The sequence below is a fragment of the Papaver somniferum genome, chromosome 9 (genome assembly GCF_003573695.1).
Source record: "Papaver somniferum cultivar HN1 chromosome 9, ASM357369v1, whole genome shotgun sequence".
NCBI lineage: Eukaryota > Viridiplantae > Streptophyta > Magnoliopsida > Ranunculales > Papaveraceae > Papaver > Papaver somniferum.
The window spans coordinates 142164455-142184366 of record NC_039366.1 but is presented as its reverse complement, the minus strand read 5'-3'; the positions used below and the strand labels follow the sequence as shown (position 1 = coordinate 142184366).

The 19912-nt window shown below is 34.3% G+C and overlaps 1 protein-coding gene across 1 annotated transcript; it reads right to left on the bottom strand.

Moving 5' to 3' along the window:
- Positions 1-6666: 6666 nt before the first annotated feature.
- On the bottom strand, positions 6667-7302 carry LOC113312652. Its single transcript, XM_026561389.1, has one exon. The coding sequence runs from the start codon at positions 7300-7302 to the stop codon at positions 6667-6669; it is 636 nt and encodes a 211-aa protein (XP_026417174.1).
- Between the last annotated feature and the right edge of the window lie 12610 nt (positions 7303-19912).

The following is a 19912-nucleotide window of genomic DNA, read 5'->3' as shown; positions in this document are numbered from 1 at the left end:
GTTCTTTTAATCCACAATAATAAAAACAAAAATAAAATAGACAAACTAAAATTCATTAAAATCTGTTGGGAATGTATGTTTTCAATAATTAATTCGTAATTAAATTAAAATGTTTTTGATGGCAATAAAATTTTTAAAAGAAATTAATTTTTCTTATTATAATCGAGGGAGGATATGTTGACAACGTCTTATTTTATAATATCTCACATGTTTTCTTATCCGTTGGATTACAAGCCAATGACGATGCAGTTTTTCTAGATTCTTTCAGAATTATTAAGATATAATGGCCGATTTGGCCAATATTATCGTGTAGTTCTTTTTAATCTTCTCCAAATAATTCTGAAGCACAAGAGAAAATAAATCTCCTGTTTTCCTTTATTTAGTTATTAGCATTTCTTTTTTTCTTCGGTAATTTATTAGAGCAATAAGTTAACAGAGATCAGTGACATTGATTTAATAGTTGTTATTTTTTAAGATCATAGTTGATCAACGAATTCTTTTGTGGTTTAATTTTTTTATTTTTATATATAAAAAATTCATATATGTTTGCACCTAAAATTTGGTTCTAGGGTGTTTGCGAGCAAAAACGACCTGCTGGTTTCCTGGTAAGAAGTGGTGGAGGAGGCAAGTGCTCGATGAAGCAAGGCGTATGAACCTTTATACAAATGTACTGTACGGGAGTACTTTGAGTTCGAGAGACTAATCAGTAGGACCATGGCCTAAACCAAGACAATAGTCGTTCCAGGTTTAATTCGGTCACAAGAGGAGGAGAAGGCTCGGTATGTAGGGAGGGAAGCTGAGAATGTGTGGAGATCAATGGAGATTGATCAGTTGGTTGTGATGTGTTGAAATGCCTTGAAGAGGAATTCTCTGTGTATACGAGAGGAATTCTCTGTAAGTGTTTGATAATTGACTGTCGTAGGTTTGCTTACGTTGAGTCTTTCATTATCAGATCATAGGTTCAGGAACCTATTTATCACAGCACATCGATCTCCTGTAAGTGGTGACAGTTGAAGAATGGGGAAGTGGGAGAACGTGCAAAAAAAAATCCACTTTGCGTGGAAGATTTGTTTGATTGACCATCCACTATTCCGTTTGCTCCTTAACTGTCAACATGACTTACTCACATTTCTCATCGTGAATGTGCCTCACATTACACATGTTGTAGGTCACCAGATCAAAACCCTAGTGATATTCCCCCATGTGACATTAATTGATCTGGCGCAAAGACGAGAATAGTTTAGATTATTTGATAACAACCATGATTAAGTCTTTATGCACATGTGGGTTTGATAATAAAACTGTTGATCAGGCGATGACATTTTTGAACGAAATCGCCGAAAAACCCCAGCAATAGGAAAATTGTTGGGAGCCCCAGAAAACAATTCTTTTAAGTAAAGAAGACGTCAATAGGGTAAAAAGATCTTATGAATCACATGCCAAAATAACAACTACAGAAAAAAGGTTGGAAATTTTAGAATTGCGTCAATCTAGTGGTAGAATAGAGCCTTTCTGGGAAGGAAAGACAGTTGAAGAGCAAGCTCATGCTCTTTATAATAACACTAGGTTTGATAATCATTAGAAGTTTGACCCATATCCGGAAACCTATAACCGTGGTTGGAGAAACCATCCAAACCTCTTTTGGTCTAAGGGCCGGAGTCAAGGTCAGTCTAGTAACTCTCAGTTTCTCCCAGGTTTTGGCAATACTAAGAATCCTTCAGGACCGACACAATTTCAGAGCCCTTCTGATAAGAAGATCATAAGTCTAGAGAAGTCTCTTGCCTCATTTGTTCGAAGCACTGAGAAGTTTCAAGAGTCGGTTTCTCAAGGTTTGTAAGACAATAAAAAGATGGTCCATGCCAACTCTCAGGCTATTTCCGAGTTAAGAATCCAGGTTAGTCAGATAAATGAGTTTTTGAGAGAAAAAGATAAGTTTCCTAGTCAGACACAACCCAATCCTAGAGGAGTTCATGAAGTATCTTCAAGTCATGCGAATTCGATTGCAACCCTTATGAGCGGAAAGGTAGTTGAAAACAAGGTAACTATGCTCGATAGTGAAAATGTTGTGGTCCACCCTTCTGAGCCAGTAACCGAAGAGACTGATAGAGTCTCTAAATGGTCCAACGTGGTTCCTGATAAGCCCGACTTTGTTCCTAGAGCCCCATATCCACAGTTGTTAGCTCCAACAAAGAAGGAATTGACTTTCAACAAGATAATGTAAATATTTAAGCAGGTAAAAATTAACATTCTGCTATTAGAAGCAATTAGGCAAATGTCTACTTATGCCAAGTTCCTTAAAGATTTTTGTACAGAATAGTGTAAGCTTCATGTAATAAGAAAACCTTTTTGGCTGGCCAAGTCCTTATAAACCAAACACTCTCTCAGTATAAATATCCCGGATGCCCCACCATATCTTGTGTGACTCGTGGTTGATAAGACATTGCTTGACTTACACCCATCTAGGTCTTGGTTAGTCGAAACCGACCAAAATGACACTGCAATTAGCCGATAGGTATGTCAAAGTCCCTCTTGGTATCATAGAGGATGTTGTTGTTGAGGTTGATAGGTTCATTTATCTAGTGAATTTTGTTGTTCTAGATACCTAGCCTATTCGGGACCAAAGTGCTCAAATACCAGTGATTTTAGGTCTCCCATTTTTAGCCACATCCAATGATGTCATCAACTATAGAACCAGACTTATGAACATATATTTTGGTAGTATGGATACTGAGATAAATGTCTTTAATATTATTAGATAGTCTTCTGATATTCATAATTTAGAAGAGGTGAACATGATTAGCACTTTAGTTCATGATCCTTTAGCCTGCTCAGAATTAACTTAGTTTTTCTTATCCGAAACCAATTGGACTAAACAAATGACCCCGTAATTTTTTTAAGCCAAAAACAATGGATACAGACCAAAATAAATTGACTTGCAATTGTTTTTCTTAACCAGAAGCAATTGAAAAAAAAATATATTATAGCACCGCAATTGCGCCGAATTTCGTTAAGTAAAAACACTTGATACCCAACAATAAAGAAGAAACCAAATCATAAGCCAATAAATTGACACAGTTTTTCTTTACCGGAAACAATTGAATCATATAAAGCAATCCATACACAATAATGGAACATATCAATTGTACTGAAATTTTGTTAAGCAAAAGCAAAATATATGCAATATAAACAGGAAAAACGATTAACTAACAAATAAAATTGTTGCCTCAATTTCCGCATCCACTTCTCCCCAGAAAGATATATCATTAAGCGTAAGTTCAAATAAGAACTCTCCCCCTGTGTGTTGTCATCCTCTCGCAAGAACAAAAGAACAATAACAAAAACAACCTTTACCAGAGAAAGGTTTAAATGGTTTTACCTAATACGTGCCAATAGAAAAAGTTGAAAACCCGAAACACATATGTTATGCTAAACACAAATTATGTAAATATAAATTGATATCAACATATAGTGACTTTTCACATATGAGTTTTAATCGGGACTCCTTATGATCCTTTGATAAAGCCTACCAACATAGGCTAGAACTTAATCCCGCTAAATCAAAAAGTGACACAAATCAAAGGGCTACACCATATGAGATCGAATATTAAGGTTAATAAAAACCGAAATCAGATGTCTCATAAAAACCGAAATCACGTAGCAAAAATATAAACATCCATGCACATGATAAGTAATCGTTAACTATCATATGACACAAAAATTATAAAATAATAATTTTATTTATAAATAATAATATTGATAGTTTTATTCAGAATAAACCTTATACAAAAATATCGAAATAAATTAATACATTGATGACTATTTTCTAGATTATGACTCAATCCTTAGTGGTGCTCTGATTGTTCACTGAGGTTTCTTCAGTGTTCAAACTCTTAAAGCTCGCCTCGAGAGACTTGTCCGCAACGACCTCTTGTTTTTCAAGTTTTTCAACTTGTTCCTTCATGTCCGCAAGATCGGCATTTGTTTCCTCAATGCTATCATTTAGCCAATCTTGATTTCGAACTGTTATTATGAGAGTGGTTCTTAGTTCTTCAAAACCGTTGTTAGAGCATAGCTCGGTTGAACCCACCAAGCGTTGGTATGTCAAGTTTGGTTGTCATATTTTAGTGAATCAAAACTCATTTAAAGAGTCGCTTGATTACATACTAGAGTCAACTTCATATAGGTTAGTTTGAAAGTGTTAGGATATGAGACTTACAAGTATTACATGAAGACTTGAAGAATGTGAAAAAGTATGGAGCTACAACGACAACATGATCCTTCCTCTTGAGGTTAGTAATATTTTACTTGAACTGTTTATTTCCCTAACGTATCTTTCAAGTCGTGCATATTGAAAACATAACTGCGAATCTGCGTATGGAACTCTAGTTAGACATAGTATTCAGGAATACAATACGGGGTTTATTGCTTAACCATTAAACTTTGTATATAAGACATCGACATGATCATATGAATGCTATTGTGATTATGTATGCGTATGAGTGATGATTTCATCCTAGGAAACAAAGTTTTACATTCGTTTAAAGGAAGTAAGTTCATAAACTTGTTTTGTGAATCTAAAGGGAAATCACTAGGCTTATTGGTATTGTTAATCATTGCAAATCTATTTTGAATTACCAATACGTGTGTTTAGTATAACCGCTCATAAACTTGTTTATGTATCTTGTAAAAACTATTCACAAGGCCTGACTTATGTATTGGTATGACTTTTATTAGTGAAACCGATCTTAAGTAATCACTCAAGATGGTATGATCGATGTCTTGTAAATAAAAACTTTTATCTAGTCATTTGGGAACCTATCCTAGTAAGAGGTGCAACAAATTTGCAAGAGGGAATCGATCCTTGTAAGAGGTGCAACACGTTTTTAGTAGATGGGAGAACCGATCCTATGAACATGTGCAACAAGTAGTTTTGGGGGAACCGATCCTATGGACATGTGTAACCGAAAACAAGTAATTAGGATAAGTTGTGGGGAACCGATCCTAGTACCTAGTCAACCGAATTTCGGTAACTAGCGTGACTATGCACAATACTCACATGGAGGTAGAATCAAACTTGTTTTTGTAGAACCGAGAAACCCATAATTGGTGATTTGATAGGATAATAAATAACATAGTTCTTGGAATTCAGACGAACCAATTCTAAACTTGTTTGGAAGTGTGGCAAATCGTTTCCAAGATTATAAGTATGAAAAAGGACTTGCAAAGTAAATATGTCGACATACTTTGAACATGTGCAGTAACTCTTATCATTAATTGTTCAAAGATATTCCTTAATAGCTAAAGGAGAATCCCAGGATCGAAATAAATTGAGAATCATTTAATTAAGGTTTCTTAGTTTTTATATGCTATTTAATATCCAGAAATTAAATGCATATCTTTAGAAAATAATAATTATTAATGTGCATTTATTGATTATAGATTTTTCTATTGGGATTTCGGTCAATATTTGGACAGTGCATTTTCAGGAATTATGAAAATCGATTTTGTGTTTATTGCATATCTTTGAGAATATTCGGTTTTGGAAATTCCTTGGTGTCCAAACTTCTTTGTCTATAAATATTGAAGTTTGCATTTCTAGCAAATTAATCCTCAGAGCCAGCAAAACTATGTAGTTGTGTTGTTACTGGTGGAGCCGCTTATTCGGAGAGGAAAGTAACCTAATTAGGCGAAATCTCTTACGGCCGCACAGTTTAAAGACTTCTTTGGGATTCAGAAGCTCTATTAGTACCGTTGGTGGGAAACTAGATAATTGCAGTTTATTATTAGTTTTCGATTGATTTGATTGACTAACGGTTGTTGAACTTTGATTGCACCTAGTTTGTTTATGCTTGAGAATCTTCTCTTCTGATATAATATTCACTCAAACTAGATCGAAGTTTCGACGGGGATATTTAGACTGTTCGTAGTTCTAAAGACGTCTTGTGATAATCCAGCGTTAACAGACTCCGTTTTGTGTGTGATTGATCACAAGAGATTCAAGTTGATTGTGTGCAGGTGCTGATTGAAGATTAAAGAATATTTGAAGACAAGAAGACTTTTTGGGTTCATAATCTTTGGTGTGCAGAATACTTGTTTCGGTTGGAAAGGGATCCAACTATAATCAGTTTATCTTTGTGATAGATTGGAGTGATTAGTTGAGTAGATCAACATCAACACACTTATTTGTGATTAATAGTATTGATTGCATAGTCTAAAAATTACGTCGGTAGTTGTTGAGATATTGATCTAAGGACCCGACAAAGGAGTTTATTGGTTAAACGGAAGAGCCTTTGTCAAACTCAAATCTTTTTTTTTTTTGATAAGTTAAAAAATTGTATTAATAGATAATAAAATTTACAAGAAATAGTTTACAAGAAAAGAGGTTACAGCAACCCCAAAAACTTGAAACTATTTGAACCGAAAATAAGCAACATTAGGATGTTCAACAGAAATTAAGAAAGGTGGTTTCCTATTGTAGTGTATTCCCTCTTCATTACTCAATAAACAACCCCGCTTCGCCATTGCATCAGCTGAAAAATTCACCTCTCTAAAAGTGTGAATGAAACGTATAGACGTATAGTGTCTACAGATCATAATCCATTTATTCCTTGCAAACCAAGGAATTGAGTCATTCTTGAAAGCTTCAACAACTCCCATAGAATCAGATCATATACAAATACAAGAAAAACCCCATTGCATAGCCCACTCCAAACCAACAATAATGCCATACAATTCTGCTAAATAATTCGTTGTGACTCCTAGCCCAATACTCATAGCACCAAGAACTGAACAATGCTCATCCCTAGCTACTACACCTGCACCCGCAACGCCTGGGTTACCTCTCGCCGCTCCATCACAACAAATTTGTAATTCATTAGCCTCAGGCGGTAACCAAAAACAAGCCACAGGATGATGCAACTTCACACTACGGTGCTGAACTATAAAATAGTTCAGAAGAACAACATCATCATCACTATTGTTCATATGACCCTTGAGCCGAATTGAATAATCTTGTATCAACTTCAGAACGCGCTTATGAAAGATACTCCAATTAGGCTTTTTATGCTCGAAAACAGCCTTGTTCCGCAACTTCCATAGCTCCGACCTAAGAACAAGGTTGGTAATAAGCCACATATCACGGACAATATGACTCCTTGCTTTTGCTGCTTTAAAATAAACAATAAGGTTAGCATTAGGTTGTAACTTGAACACATCAGCTATCCAATTCCAGGCTCTTGTAGCAAAGCAACACTCATATAACACATGAGTAAGAGTTTCCTCTTGAACATCACACATGCACATTTGTTAGCAAGAGAGATCTTGAACCTGCGCCTGATAAGGTCATACGTAGCACAAGCTCCACGTAAGAATTTCCAATTCTGAGCAGCAAGAACAGGATGAACTTCTTTTCTCCACAGAAGCTGCGTACCTTCTAACTGAGAATACTTCTGCCGAAGCAAATCACGCTGTTTGAAAAGAGTTGTTACCGAACATATTTGTTGTTCCTTTACTATTTGGAATACGAACCAAAGGAATTGTTCTAAGTGCGTGACTTATTAACAAGTTGGAGGCGCAGGGATACTGAGGAAACTAGGTGAACTATGGGTTTAGTTTCTTGGTCTCAACTATACGAAGTTGGTTTGATTTTGTATAGAGGCTTAATTCCGAGAGTATTCAATTCTGGACTAGGTCCCGGGGTTTTTCTGCATTTGCGGTTTCCTCGTTAACAAAATATTGTTGTGTCTTTTACTTTTCTATTTCCGCAATTATAATCAGAAGTAAAATACACAAACGTTAATTCTTATTTTACTTGATAGACAATCCATAGAGTTTGGTTAAGTCTGAACCTATTATCAAATAAACATATTTCGTTGTTGTATTGTCTCGATCTTGTATCCATAGTCAATCCCACAAGTTATCTTGTTGTCGTATTGTCTCGATCTCGTATCCATAGACGATCACACGAAGTGTGAACCGATTAGTTGTGTTGTCTCGACTCAGTCTATAGACAATCACTTTCGGAGAAAGGACTTATAGGTGGAAAAGTTTTAGATTGAGGTATATTTGGGTACCCTCGTCTTTTCAATTGGTATCAGAGCAGGCAAACACGAAAAGATCTAACAATCTGTGTTTGGTGCGATCCAACCTATAAGTATGAATCTAATGTATGATCCAGTTAACGCAAAAACAAGATTAGATGACTCAAAATTGTTTGAGAAAATGTCAAACGATGAAATCGTTGAGTCTCTACGCTCCAAAGAGATTTGGTCTGTAGAAGAATGTCAATTGTATCTCAGACTCACTGAAGATCCCAAAGACAAAATAAGTCGAAAAATCAGTGAGTTTGCTGAAATAAAAAACAAATCAGTGATCTATCTTTAGAAATCGAACTTTACGAGTTAAAGGAAGATGAGTCTTTCAAAAAGACCTGTAAAATTATCAGTGATAGTCATCAATTACAAGACGAAGTGGATAATTTTTTCTTGGAACTTGAATCTATAAAACAAGCTTCTAAAGAGCCAATGTCTGAAAGAAGGCAATATCTTCATGAGTGTTGCATGGATTTTTCTCTTGAAAAAGACAGCCTGGATTCATGTCCAAATTCTGTTGATATCAGCTCTAATATTTTTATAAACGATGTACTTTATACAGATACAGTTACCAGAGAGAAACAGTTGGATACAAATGATGATCTGTCCAAAAGTCTCATTTGTTACTCAATCACCTCTAAGCCCATGAGTTTGGAAGATGGGCTAAATAACCCATTTGAGAAATGGGTTTCGGATTCATGGTACAAATCCAGAACAGATTCTAGTGAAACCGAATCGGAACTGACATGATGTTCGGTGATAATAATAAAGAGAGAAATAAACTCTCTTATAATCTCTTCTTCGAACAGTCCGACAGAAAAAGAGAGAGTTGGTTCGAAATCAAAACTCAAGAATCCTGATTTCTTCTTTTTCCGAAACAAAAATTTGATTCAATCCCACTCATTCTTCAAGGGGCACTTGCCATTTTTATCAACTTCACACCCAAGGGTGCAGTTCGAACATTAACAAACATTTTCGATTGTAAATGGTTTTCTCTCTATTTCGAATTTGTGTATTCTAGCAACATGCACAATAGGGATTTTACTAGAGGAGAAGGTTTTAATCAAACCCATAGGATAATCACACCGAATTTGAATATTACTAATGTAACTATCGATTCTCTTGCAACTATTTACTTTGATGTTAATGCTGGGATTTATTTTTTTGGTCGTAACTGCTTCAAGATGTATAGTTCAATGCATAATAAACAAATCATTTGTGAAAAGAAGTCTGTGTATGTTGATATGAAGTTTTACGATGAATTGATTCATGACCGTAATGACTGAGAGATATTCATTATGGTAACTACCCTGGTTCTCTAGAGTTAACTAGGGAGTTTTATGGTAATATACACAATGTGGATGAAAAAGACTGTAAATTCTTCACTATGGTTAGGAGACGTAGGTTTGAAGTAAATAGAAGTATTATTGCACATCTTCTTGGCTTCCAGTTAGAAAATGTCTCACTACCCAGAAGCAGGGACTTCAACAAACATCATATTTCTGAAATACTTGGTGGTAGTGGTTGGAGTGGTAACAGTTTATCTATTGATGATGTTCCAGAACATCTCAAGTTTTTTGGTAAGCTTGTTGTACCTAATCTTTCTCCTAGTAATATGCACAAGGTAGTGTGGAGTCCCGAAGTAACTGAACTAATTTATCATATTGTGATTGGAACTTCAAACCTTGATTTTTGTAGGTTCATTATCAAATAAATGATTAGAATATGGAAGAATGGAAAAAGCATGGGATTTCCATGTCTTATTACTCGAATCTGCAGCTCTTATTAAATTGATGCAAATGATTCTCAATGACTTGTGCCAAAGCCTCTAATGACACTATCATCAAAAGGATGAGAGGACAAAGTCATACCAAGACTAAAACAAGTGCTGGTCCCAACACCTCTTCACAAAATGTTGATCTTGAGACCTTCTATCGAAGGCTCAGTATAAAGAATGAGTGTCTAGAGCGCCAAGTCAGCTTTGCATCTCTCCAGCATCCATAACTAGTTTCAGACCTCACCGAGATTACTGAAGAATATAAGGATACCGAATCTGAAGAATATTTTGGCTTGAGTGACACCAATTCAAACTCTCAGACTCTTGTCTAAATCTTTTTGGTTATTGTTGTAACCATAAGACTATGTTAGCTTTTGAAAATTTGTTTTAAGTATTGTAAAACTTTAATTTTGTGTTCTGATCTTATGATAACTTTAGTATGTTAATTTCAGTACTATAAAAAATTATCATTACTTTGTGTTTATGGGATGTTTGATTTTGGTTTTATTACCTTGATATTCGATCTCATAATGTGTGAACCCTTATGGTTTGGGTGACTTTTTGATTTAGCGGGATTAAGTTCTAGTCCATGTTGGTAGGCTTTATCAAAGGATCATGAGGGGTTCCTATAGAAACAATATGTGAAAAAGTCACAATATGTTGAATCTTTTGGTTTAGCATAAAAGTATATGTGTTTCGAGGTTTCAACTTTTGCATTGCGTAGTTAAAACTGGTTTTCAACCTTTCTCTGGTAAAGGTTGGTTGTTGTTATTCTTGTGTTTTGCATAAGGATGACAACATAATCATATTTCAGTATCAATTATCCTTGGAAATAAGATGCAAACATATTGGAGAAGAGGATGCGAAATTTGAGGTAACAATCTTGTTAGTTAATTGTTTTCCTGTTCAAGAAAAGCATGATTTTATTTCATATCCTTATTGCTTTTGCTTAAAAAAATTTCGGTACAATTGATGTTGATTCCATTTTTTGGGTATGGATGTGTGATTCAATTGTTTTCGGTTAAGAAAAACTGTTGTTATCTTTCGTTATTGTTTGGTATCAATTTTTTAGGCTTACAAAATTTCGGTGCAATTGCAGTGCTATAATGTCTATGTTTGTCTCAATTGCTTCCGGTTAAGATAAATGATTATGCAAGTTGATTTATTTGGTTTGTATGGATTGTTTATGGCTTAACAAAAGTGTTTCGGAATCATTTGTTTAGTCCAAGTGATTTCCGGATAAGAGAAACTAAGTTTTTCGGATCTTAGTTACACTTATCAAATGTGTAGGTTTCGCTTATGTAAGTCTAACCGAATGCCTTAACAAGAAGTACTATTTAACTAACCTAGTATTTGTCTTGTTTAAAAGCGAAAGGTCTAAGTTATTTTTGAGAATAATTAGAACCTGATGAGAAAAATAAAGTTAATTATGACCTTTATCTTGGTCTTATCGAACAAGCGATTGTACTTGTACAATCGGTTTAGCAAAAGAACTAAGGTGCTTAGTCGATTTTTGATATGCTAAATTATTAGGAAATATTGCTTCAAGAAATTGTTTTCTAGATAAAATGTTAAAACCAAATTACTTGTAGTTTCGGTTTTGATATTGGTTATCTAAAATGGTGTGTAAAACCCTCGTGCTCAACTCTTATAGGTTTGCAAATTCTCTTTGTGAGATTTGTAAGATCCTTTCCGTTTGTTCTTTATTTTTTCATTTGTTTGTCATTTCATGACAAAAAGGGGGAGAAATATGTGGAGTAAACAAGTGATATTGACTTTTTGTGGGTTGGTATCACTAAGGGAAATGCCATTTGTGCTAAAACATTTATTCTAACGAAGAGAGTGAAAGCATAGACTAAGGGGGAGTCACATACCATATGATATGTAGTTATGAGGAACTACATGGAAATAACAAAGACGTGCGGATTGAAAATCTACCTATCTTACCTTTAGGGGGAGTATTAACTTTGTTATTATAATGTCAGCAACGACATTTAAGGATTGAATTTAATACAGGTTTTGTGTTGTTGAACTTGGAATCAAGCGTATGTGTATAATGAATTTTTTTAATTTGTTTATCCATATGATGTAAGAGTTTTGTCACTAAAATTGACTATGGGGGAGATTGTTAGAGCATAGCTCGGTTGAACCCACCAAGCGTTGGTAAGTCAAGTTTGGTTGTCATATTTTAGTGAATTAAAACTCATTTAAAGAGTCGCTTGATTACATACTAGAGTCAACTTCGTATAGGTTAGCTTGAAAGTGTTAGGATATGAGACTTACAAGTATTACATGAAGACTTGAAGAATGTGAAGAAGTATGGAGCTAAAACGACAATATCATCCTTCCTCTTGAGGTTAGTAATATTTGACTTGAATTGTTTCTTTCCCTAACATATCTTTCAATTCGTGCATATTGAAAACATAACTACGAAGCTGTGTATGAAACTCTAGTTAGACATAGTATTAAGGAATACAATACGAAGTTTATTGTTTAACCATTAAACTTTGTATATAAGACATCGACATGATCATATGAATGCTATTGTGATTATGTATGGGTATGAGTGAAAATTTCATCCTAGGAAACAATGTTTTACATTCGTTTAAAGGAAGTAAGTTCATAAACTTGTTTTGTGAATCGAAAGGGAAATCACTAGGCTTATTGGTATTGTTAATCATTGCAAATCTATTTTGAATTACCAATACGTGTGTTTAGTATAACCGCTCATAAACTTGTTTATGTATCTTGTAAAAACTATTCACAAGGCCTGACTTATGTATTGGTATGACTTTTATTAGTGAAACCGATCTTAAGTAATCACTCAAGATGGTATGATCGATGTCTTGTAAATAAAAACTTTTATCTAGTCATTTGGGAACCTATCCTAGTAAGAGGTGCAACAAATTTGCAAGAGGGAATCGATCCTTGTAAGAGGTGCAACACGTTTTTAGTAGATGGGAGAACCGATCCTATGAACATGTGCAACAAGTAGTTTTTGGGGAACCGATCCTATGGACATGTGTAACCGAAAACAAGTAGTTAGGATAAGTTGTGGGGAACCGATCCTAGTACCTAGTCAACCGAATTTTGGTAACTAGCGTGACTATGCACAATACTCACATGGAGGTAGAATCAAACTTGTTTTTGTAGAACCGAGAAACCCATAATTGGTGATTTGATAGGATAATAAATAACATAGTTCTTGGAATTCAGACGAACCAATTCTAAACTTGTTTGGAAGTGTGGCAAATCGTTTCCAAGATTATAAGTATGAAAAAGGACTTGCAAAGTAAATATGTCGACATACTTTGAACATGTGCAGTAACTCTTATCATTAATTGTTCAAAGATATTCCTTAATAGCTAAAGGAGAATCCCAGGATCGAAATAAATTGAGAATCATTTAATTAAGATTTCTTAGTTTTTATATGCTATTTAATATCCAGAAATTAAATGCATATCTTTAGAAAATAATAATTATTAATGTGCATTTATTGATTAAAGATTTTTCTATTGGGATTTCGGTCAATATTTGGACAGTGCATTTTCAGGAATTATGAAAATCGATTTTGTGTTTATTGCATATCTTTGAGAATATTCGGTTTTGGAAATTCCTTGGTGTCCAAACTTCTTTGTCTATAAATATTGAAGTTTGCATTTCTAGCAAACTAATCCTCAGAGCCAACAAAACTATGTAGTTGTGTTGTTACTGGTGGAGCCGCTTATTCGGAGAGGAAAGTAACCTAATTAGGCGAAATCTCTTACGGCCGCACAGTTTAAAGACTTCTTTGGGATTCAGAAGCTCTATTAGTACCGTTGGTGGGAAACTAGATAATTGCAGTTTATTATTAGTTTTCGATTGATTTGATTGACTAACGGTTGTTGAACTTTGATTGCACCTAGTTTGTTTATGCTTGAGAATCTTCTCTTCTGATATAATATTCACTCAAACTAGATCGAAGTTTCGACGGGGATATTTAGACTGTTTGTAGTTCTAAAGACGTCTTGTGATAATCCAACGTTAACAGACTCCATTTTGTGTGTGATTGATCACAAGAGATTCAAGTTGATTGTGTGCAGGTGCTGATTGAAGATTAAAGAAGATTTGAAGACAAGAAGACTTTTTGGGTTCATAATCTTTGGTGTGCAGAATACTTGTTTCGGTTGGAAAGGGATCCAACTATAATCAGTTTATCTTTGTGATAGATTGGAGTGATTAGTTGAGTAGATCAACATCAACACACTTATTTGTGATTAATAGTATTGATTGCATAGTCTAAAAATTACTTCGGTAGTTGTTGAGAGATTGACCTAAGGACTCGACAAAGGAGTTTATTGGTTAAACGGGTGAGCCTTTTCCAAACTCAAATCACGTTGTTTGAAAGAGTTGTTACCGAACAAATTTGTTTTTCTTTTACTGTTTAAAATACGAACCAAAGGAATTGTTCCAAGTGCGTGACTTATTAACAAGTTGGAGGCGCAGGGATACCGAGGAAACTAGGTGAACTATAGGTTTAGTTGCTTGGTCTCAACTATACGAAGTTGGTTTGATTTTGTATATCGGCTTAATTCTGAGAGTATTCAATTCTGGACTAGGTTCCGGGGGTTTTATGCATTTGTGGTTTCCTCGTTAACAAAATCTTGTTGTGTCTTTTACTCTTGTATTTCCGCAATTATAATTGTTTTATTATAATTAGAAGTGAAATACAGAAACGTCAATCCTTATTTTACTTGATAGACAAACCTATTATCAAGTAAACATACTTCATTGTTGTATTGTCTCGATCTTGTATCCATAATCAATCACACAAGTTATCTTGTTGTCGTATTGTCTCGATCTCGTATCCATAGACGATCACACGAAGTGTGAACCGATTAGTTGTATTGTCTCGACTCAGTCTATAGAAAATCATTTTTGGAGAAAGCACTTATAGGTGGAAAAGTTTTAGATTGAGGTATATTTGGGTACCCTCGTCTTTTCAACCGTTGATAAAGTTTACCATACTATCATAAGATATCCACTTGGTTTATTTTGGATCTTGAAATTGAAAGCCAACAGACGTGACTCATCTTGGGATCCGGTAGAACTATCAAACTCATAGTCAGACATTTTTTTTGAGATGATCTTCTTCTTCCTTTCCGTAATGATTCCTTGAAAATCCTTAACTATTTGAGCTTTCTCCTTATTTACCTTTGTAACACTACGAGTTATTGGAGGCATGCTCAAGGATTTAAATAATAATTAATCAGGATTTCTCAATACAATAAAGAGAGGAGTTTTCTTAAGAAAAACAACTTTCGGACCGAAAATACCCATAGATTTCCGTAAATATATAAAAAATATATTTTGTTTCCTTTTTCCAAAACTCTCATGCTGGAAGATTTATTAAAATTAAAGAATTTCAACTAAATCCTAACTATGGAAGATCATGATAATCATGAACAAACATTATTTTAGACAAAATGGATTCGCAGTTACCCAAAAATTGTCACAAAGATTTTCTGATAGAAACACAAAACATGTTCTCTCGTTTTATGTGCTTCCTCATCCCAAAAGTTATGAGAACAAGCCTGGATGAGGGTGCACAGACTCCATACAACTAAGTTGTATCGGAGTAGGCCTTATCATGCTTACAACGAGTATTAGAAACATAGTTCATGTTCCTCTTTGGAGGTTTCTTCCCAAAGTATTTTCTCTCAAGAAGGTGATCTTTCCTTGTGATATAGGTTTGATCGTGAGGAGAAAATTGACTGATGTGAGACTTTTCAGAGATAGATAAATCTCTCTTAATTCTGTTAATGATATTTTCATATGTTTTTCTAATTCTAAGGATTTCCTTACTATGCACATCAGCTTGATCATCGAAAACAATTATTGGGAATTTTCCCTGATTGATTTTCTTGGCAAAAATTATTTCCTTCCCTTTCTTATGGAATCGTTCAGTTGGGGAATTACCCTGATTTAAACAGAGACTGTTTCGACATGAGTGAGGTGGAACCTTCTTTCAGAAGTTTCATCAACTCTTTCTTCTGATTCTTTTGAGTTGATTTTATCGGGTTGGGGTACATTCTGTCTTTCTACTGAGGAATGATCTTTCAGTTTTTTAAGACAAAATACTTCTTTTAATACTTTTACAAAAGTATTTTGAAGAAGTATGAGTTTCTTGTCAAGTGACTGAAAGATGTTTTCCTTAAGATCTTTCTCACGGAACCGGTTCAAAGTTTCCTTTGGACAAGATTTCGTTTGATCATCAGTAGTTGTAGAAGATAGTTTTTCATTCTCTTCTGACTTGATGTATTTAGATAAACTACTATCATCTTGATATGTTTTAGATGTGATCAAACAAGTCTTATTTTCACGATCTGTAAAAGTCGAGTAAGGACTTTTAGTTTCTTCATCCGAAGAAAACACAACAGAGTCATTTGTCAGAGTCTTTGAATGAATCTCTTGCTTTTGAGTAATTTTATCAAGGGCTTCTATTTTGACACAGAGATCCATATTCTCTTTAACTAGAATATTTAGTTGAATGTCTTTTTATCTGATCTCTTTTTTATCTTTTTTAAGAAGTTTAGATTTTGTCTTTAATAATAACATTCTAGTAGACGGAGATCTGATAGGCTTTAGAAGTTTCACCAACTCTTTGTCAGCATCTTCTTTAACATGAGAGATAGACTCGGATGTACTCTTGATTTCCTTAACTCCTGGATCATGAGTTAACGAAGTAGTGACATCTTCAACTTTTGAGTATTCACAATCTTGCATAACGTTAACTAAATCGTCCATTATATTCAAATCTTATAGGTTGGATCGCACCAAACACAGTTTGTTAGATTTCTTTGTGTTTGTTGGCTCTGATACCAATTGAAAATACGAGGGTACCTAAATACACCATAATATTTTATTCATCAACCTATAAGTCCTCTACCGAATTTGATCGTCTATGGACAGATTCGAGACAATACGACAATTCGTTTCACACCTCGTGTGATCGTATATGGATACGAGATCGAGATAATACAACAACAAGGTCACTTGTGTGATTGACTATGGATACAATATCGAGACGATACGACAACGAAGTGTGTACTTGATAATAGGTTCGGAAATAACCGAAACTATATAGGATCAATATCAAGTATCACTGAGTTAATGTACTCGTGTATTTTACTTAATTATAATAATAATTATAATGCGGAAAACAAAGTAAAAGACACGGTAATATTTTTTTAAGGAGGAAATTGCAAATGCAGAAAATTCCGGGACCTAATCCAGTTTTGAAGACTTTCAGAATTAAGACGCTATACAAAATAAAATACCAACTTCGTATAGTTGAGACCAAGCAAACTACCCCTAGCTACTTAGTTCCCTCAGTATTCCTGCACCTCCGACTTCTATAATCACGCACGTGAATAGCAAGTCCTTTGGATCGTATTCCAAACAACAAAGGAATAATCTGTTTGATAACCACTCTAATCAATCTTGCCAGAAAATATGTGAGTTCTTGACAAGGGCTCTTATGTTTAATCTAATAAACTCCTTTGTCTGGTTAGATCAATCTATCCAATGACTATCGAAATAATCAAGTTTAGATTTGCAATCAATCAGTATAGATCTCAAAGAGAAACTAAAGTGATGTCGATCTCTCTCAACTAATCAATCAAATCTATCAAAGATAAACCGATTCTAGTTGGATCCCAGCCGCTCAAGTTTTATGCACTAAATCCACAAGATATGAAAACTAAGAAGAATTCTTCTTCGTCTTCAAATCTTATATTGCCTTCAAAAACCTGCACCACAACACTTGAATCCTCATGTGACCAATCACACACATAACAAAGTCTTTTAATAATGAATTATCACAAGATGTCTTTAGATCTAACAACAGTTCTAAAGATCACGTCGATACTTTGATCTAGTCTGAGTAAATCTTATATCAGAAGATAAGATTCTCTAGAATAAACAAACTAGGTGCAATCAAAGTTTCAACAAAAGTTAGTCAATCAAATCAATAATCGAAAACTAATAACACTACAATTATATAGTTCTCACTAACTGTAATCGTAGAGCTTCTTCATCCCACAAAAGTCTTTAAACGAGCAGTCGTAAGAGATTTCACCTAATTGGGATACTTTCCTCTCCGAATAGACGGCTCCACCAGAAACAACAAGAAATGAAGTTTTCCTGGCTCTTAGGATAATTTGCTAGAAATGCAAAATTAGGTATTTATAGACCAAGGTTATTCGTACACCAAGGAATTTCCAAAACCGAAAATATTGTTAAGATATCCAATGATTTCCCATACTCAGTTTTCCTAATTCCAATAAATGTAGTCCAATATTTCAGAATCTCCCATAGAAAATCTCCAATTAGTAATTCACATTACTAGTTTTTATTCTCTAGAGCTATGCATTAAATGCTGGTAATTAAAGCATACAAAACCAAAAACCTTAATTAAGAGATTCTCAATTCAATTTAAATGGTTTCAATTTTAACCAATCTATTTTATTTCGGTACAGGATCACCTTAAGTACCAAGGAATATCTTTGAACAATAAATGATAAGAGTTAATGCTCATGTTCAAAGTATGTTGACATCTTTATATAGCAAATCCTAATTCCGAAACTACACAAGTTCATGAAGAAATTATGTAATTCATGGAAAACGGATTTGCATCTTGGAATTCATTCTACCACACTTTCAAACAAGTTTAGAATTTGTTCTACTAAAATTCCAAGACTACTATGTGATATGTCATACCAAGTCACAATGGCAAGTCACATACATGGGTACGGATCGGTTATACCAATCACATGGATCGGTTCTACCTAAACATGGTACCCACTTGTGATCGGTCATACTAATTACTAGGATTGGTCATACCAATAACAAGGATCGGTCACACCAATTACAATAATCGATCATGCCATCTCATGGTGATTATTTAAGATCTTTTATACCAATTATCAGAACCGGTCATACCAAATCATATGTCTAGGTATTGTGATCGGTTATAACAAGATACATAACCTGACTTAAGAGCGGTTCTACCAACTCACTCATATTGGTCATTCAAAAAATATGCAATGAATAGCCGTACCAATATACCTATTGATTTCCCTTTCTATTCATGAAACAATCTCACGAACCTACTTCCTTTAAAAAAAATGTAAAACAACGTTTCCTAAGATGAAATCTTCATCATAAACCCATCCACATAATCATAAGACTATATACAAGATTATGTCGATGTAATATCTACGAAGTTCAAAAGATAAGCGTTATACTTCGTAATATAATTCCTTAACACTATGACCATACTATTATGATCATGTCTATCCACTAGAGCATTATTTATATACAAGCTTCGCATGTTATGTTTTTAGTATAACAAAACTTGAAAGATACGTTAGGAATGTAACAAGTTCAAGTCAATTTTACTAACCTTAAGTGGAAGGATGATGTCATCGTTGTAGTCGTTACTTCTTCTCATTCTTCAGGTCTTCGGAGTAATACTTGTATGTCTTAACATTCCTAGACTTTCTAGCCTAACCTAAACGAAGTTGAATCTAGTATTTAATCAAGCGACTCTACATGAGTTCTGATACTAAAATATGACAACCAAACTTGACATACCAACACTTGGTGGGTTCAACTAAGCTATGCTCTAACACCCTGAGAATGTTTCAAGCTTCAAGTTCATCTTGTATCACAATAACAAGCACAAAACCTAAATTGTATGTGTATAGGCCGATGAATTCGACACCTTTACTCGTCATTTTTTAGCCAATTTTCATTGTATTTCACCTTTTTTAGCAAAGTTGTTTCCCTCTTTTCAATTTATTTAGTTTACAGTAGGGTAAATCTGTAATACCTTTTATATCTTTTTAGTTTAGTTACTTCTACTTATTTGATAACATACTAGCAATACTAATTTGAATAGCAGTATTAGTTTAACCGAGTTGAGTCTGTAATTTCCATTGTATTTGTACTTCATTTTTAGTAATATTGTAATAGCATTTTTAGCACTAATCCTTCAAGGTAG

Excerpts from the sequence above, each read along its gene's own strand:
- LOC113312652 (XM_026561389.1), bottom strand. The coding sequence starts at position 7,302 with ATGTGCATGTGTGATGTTCAAGAGGAAACTCTTACTCATGTGTTATAT.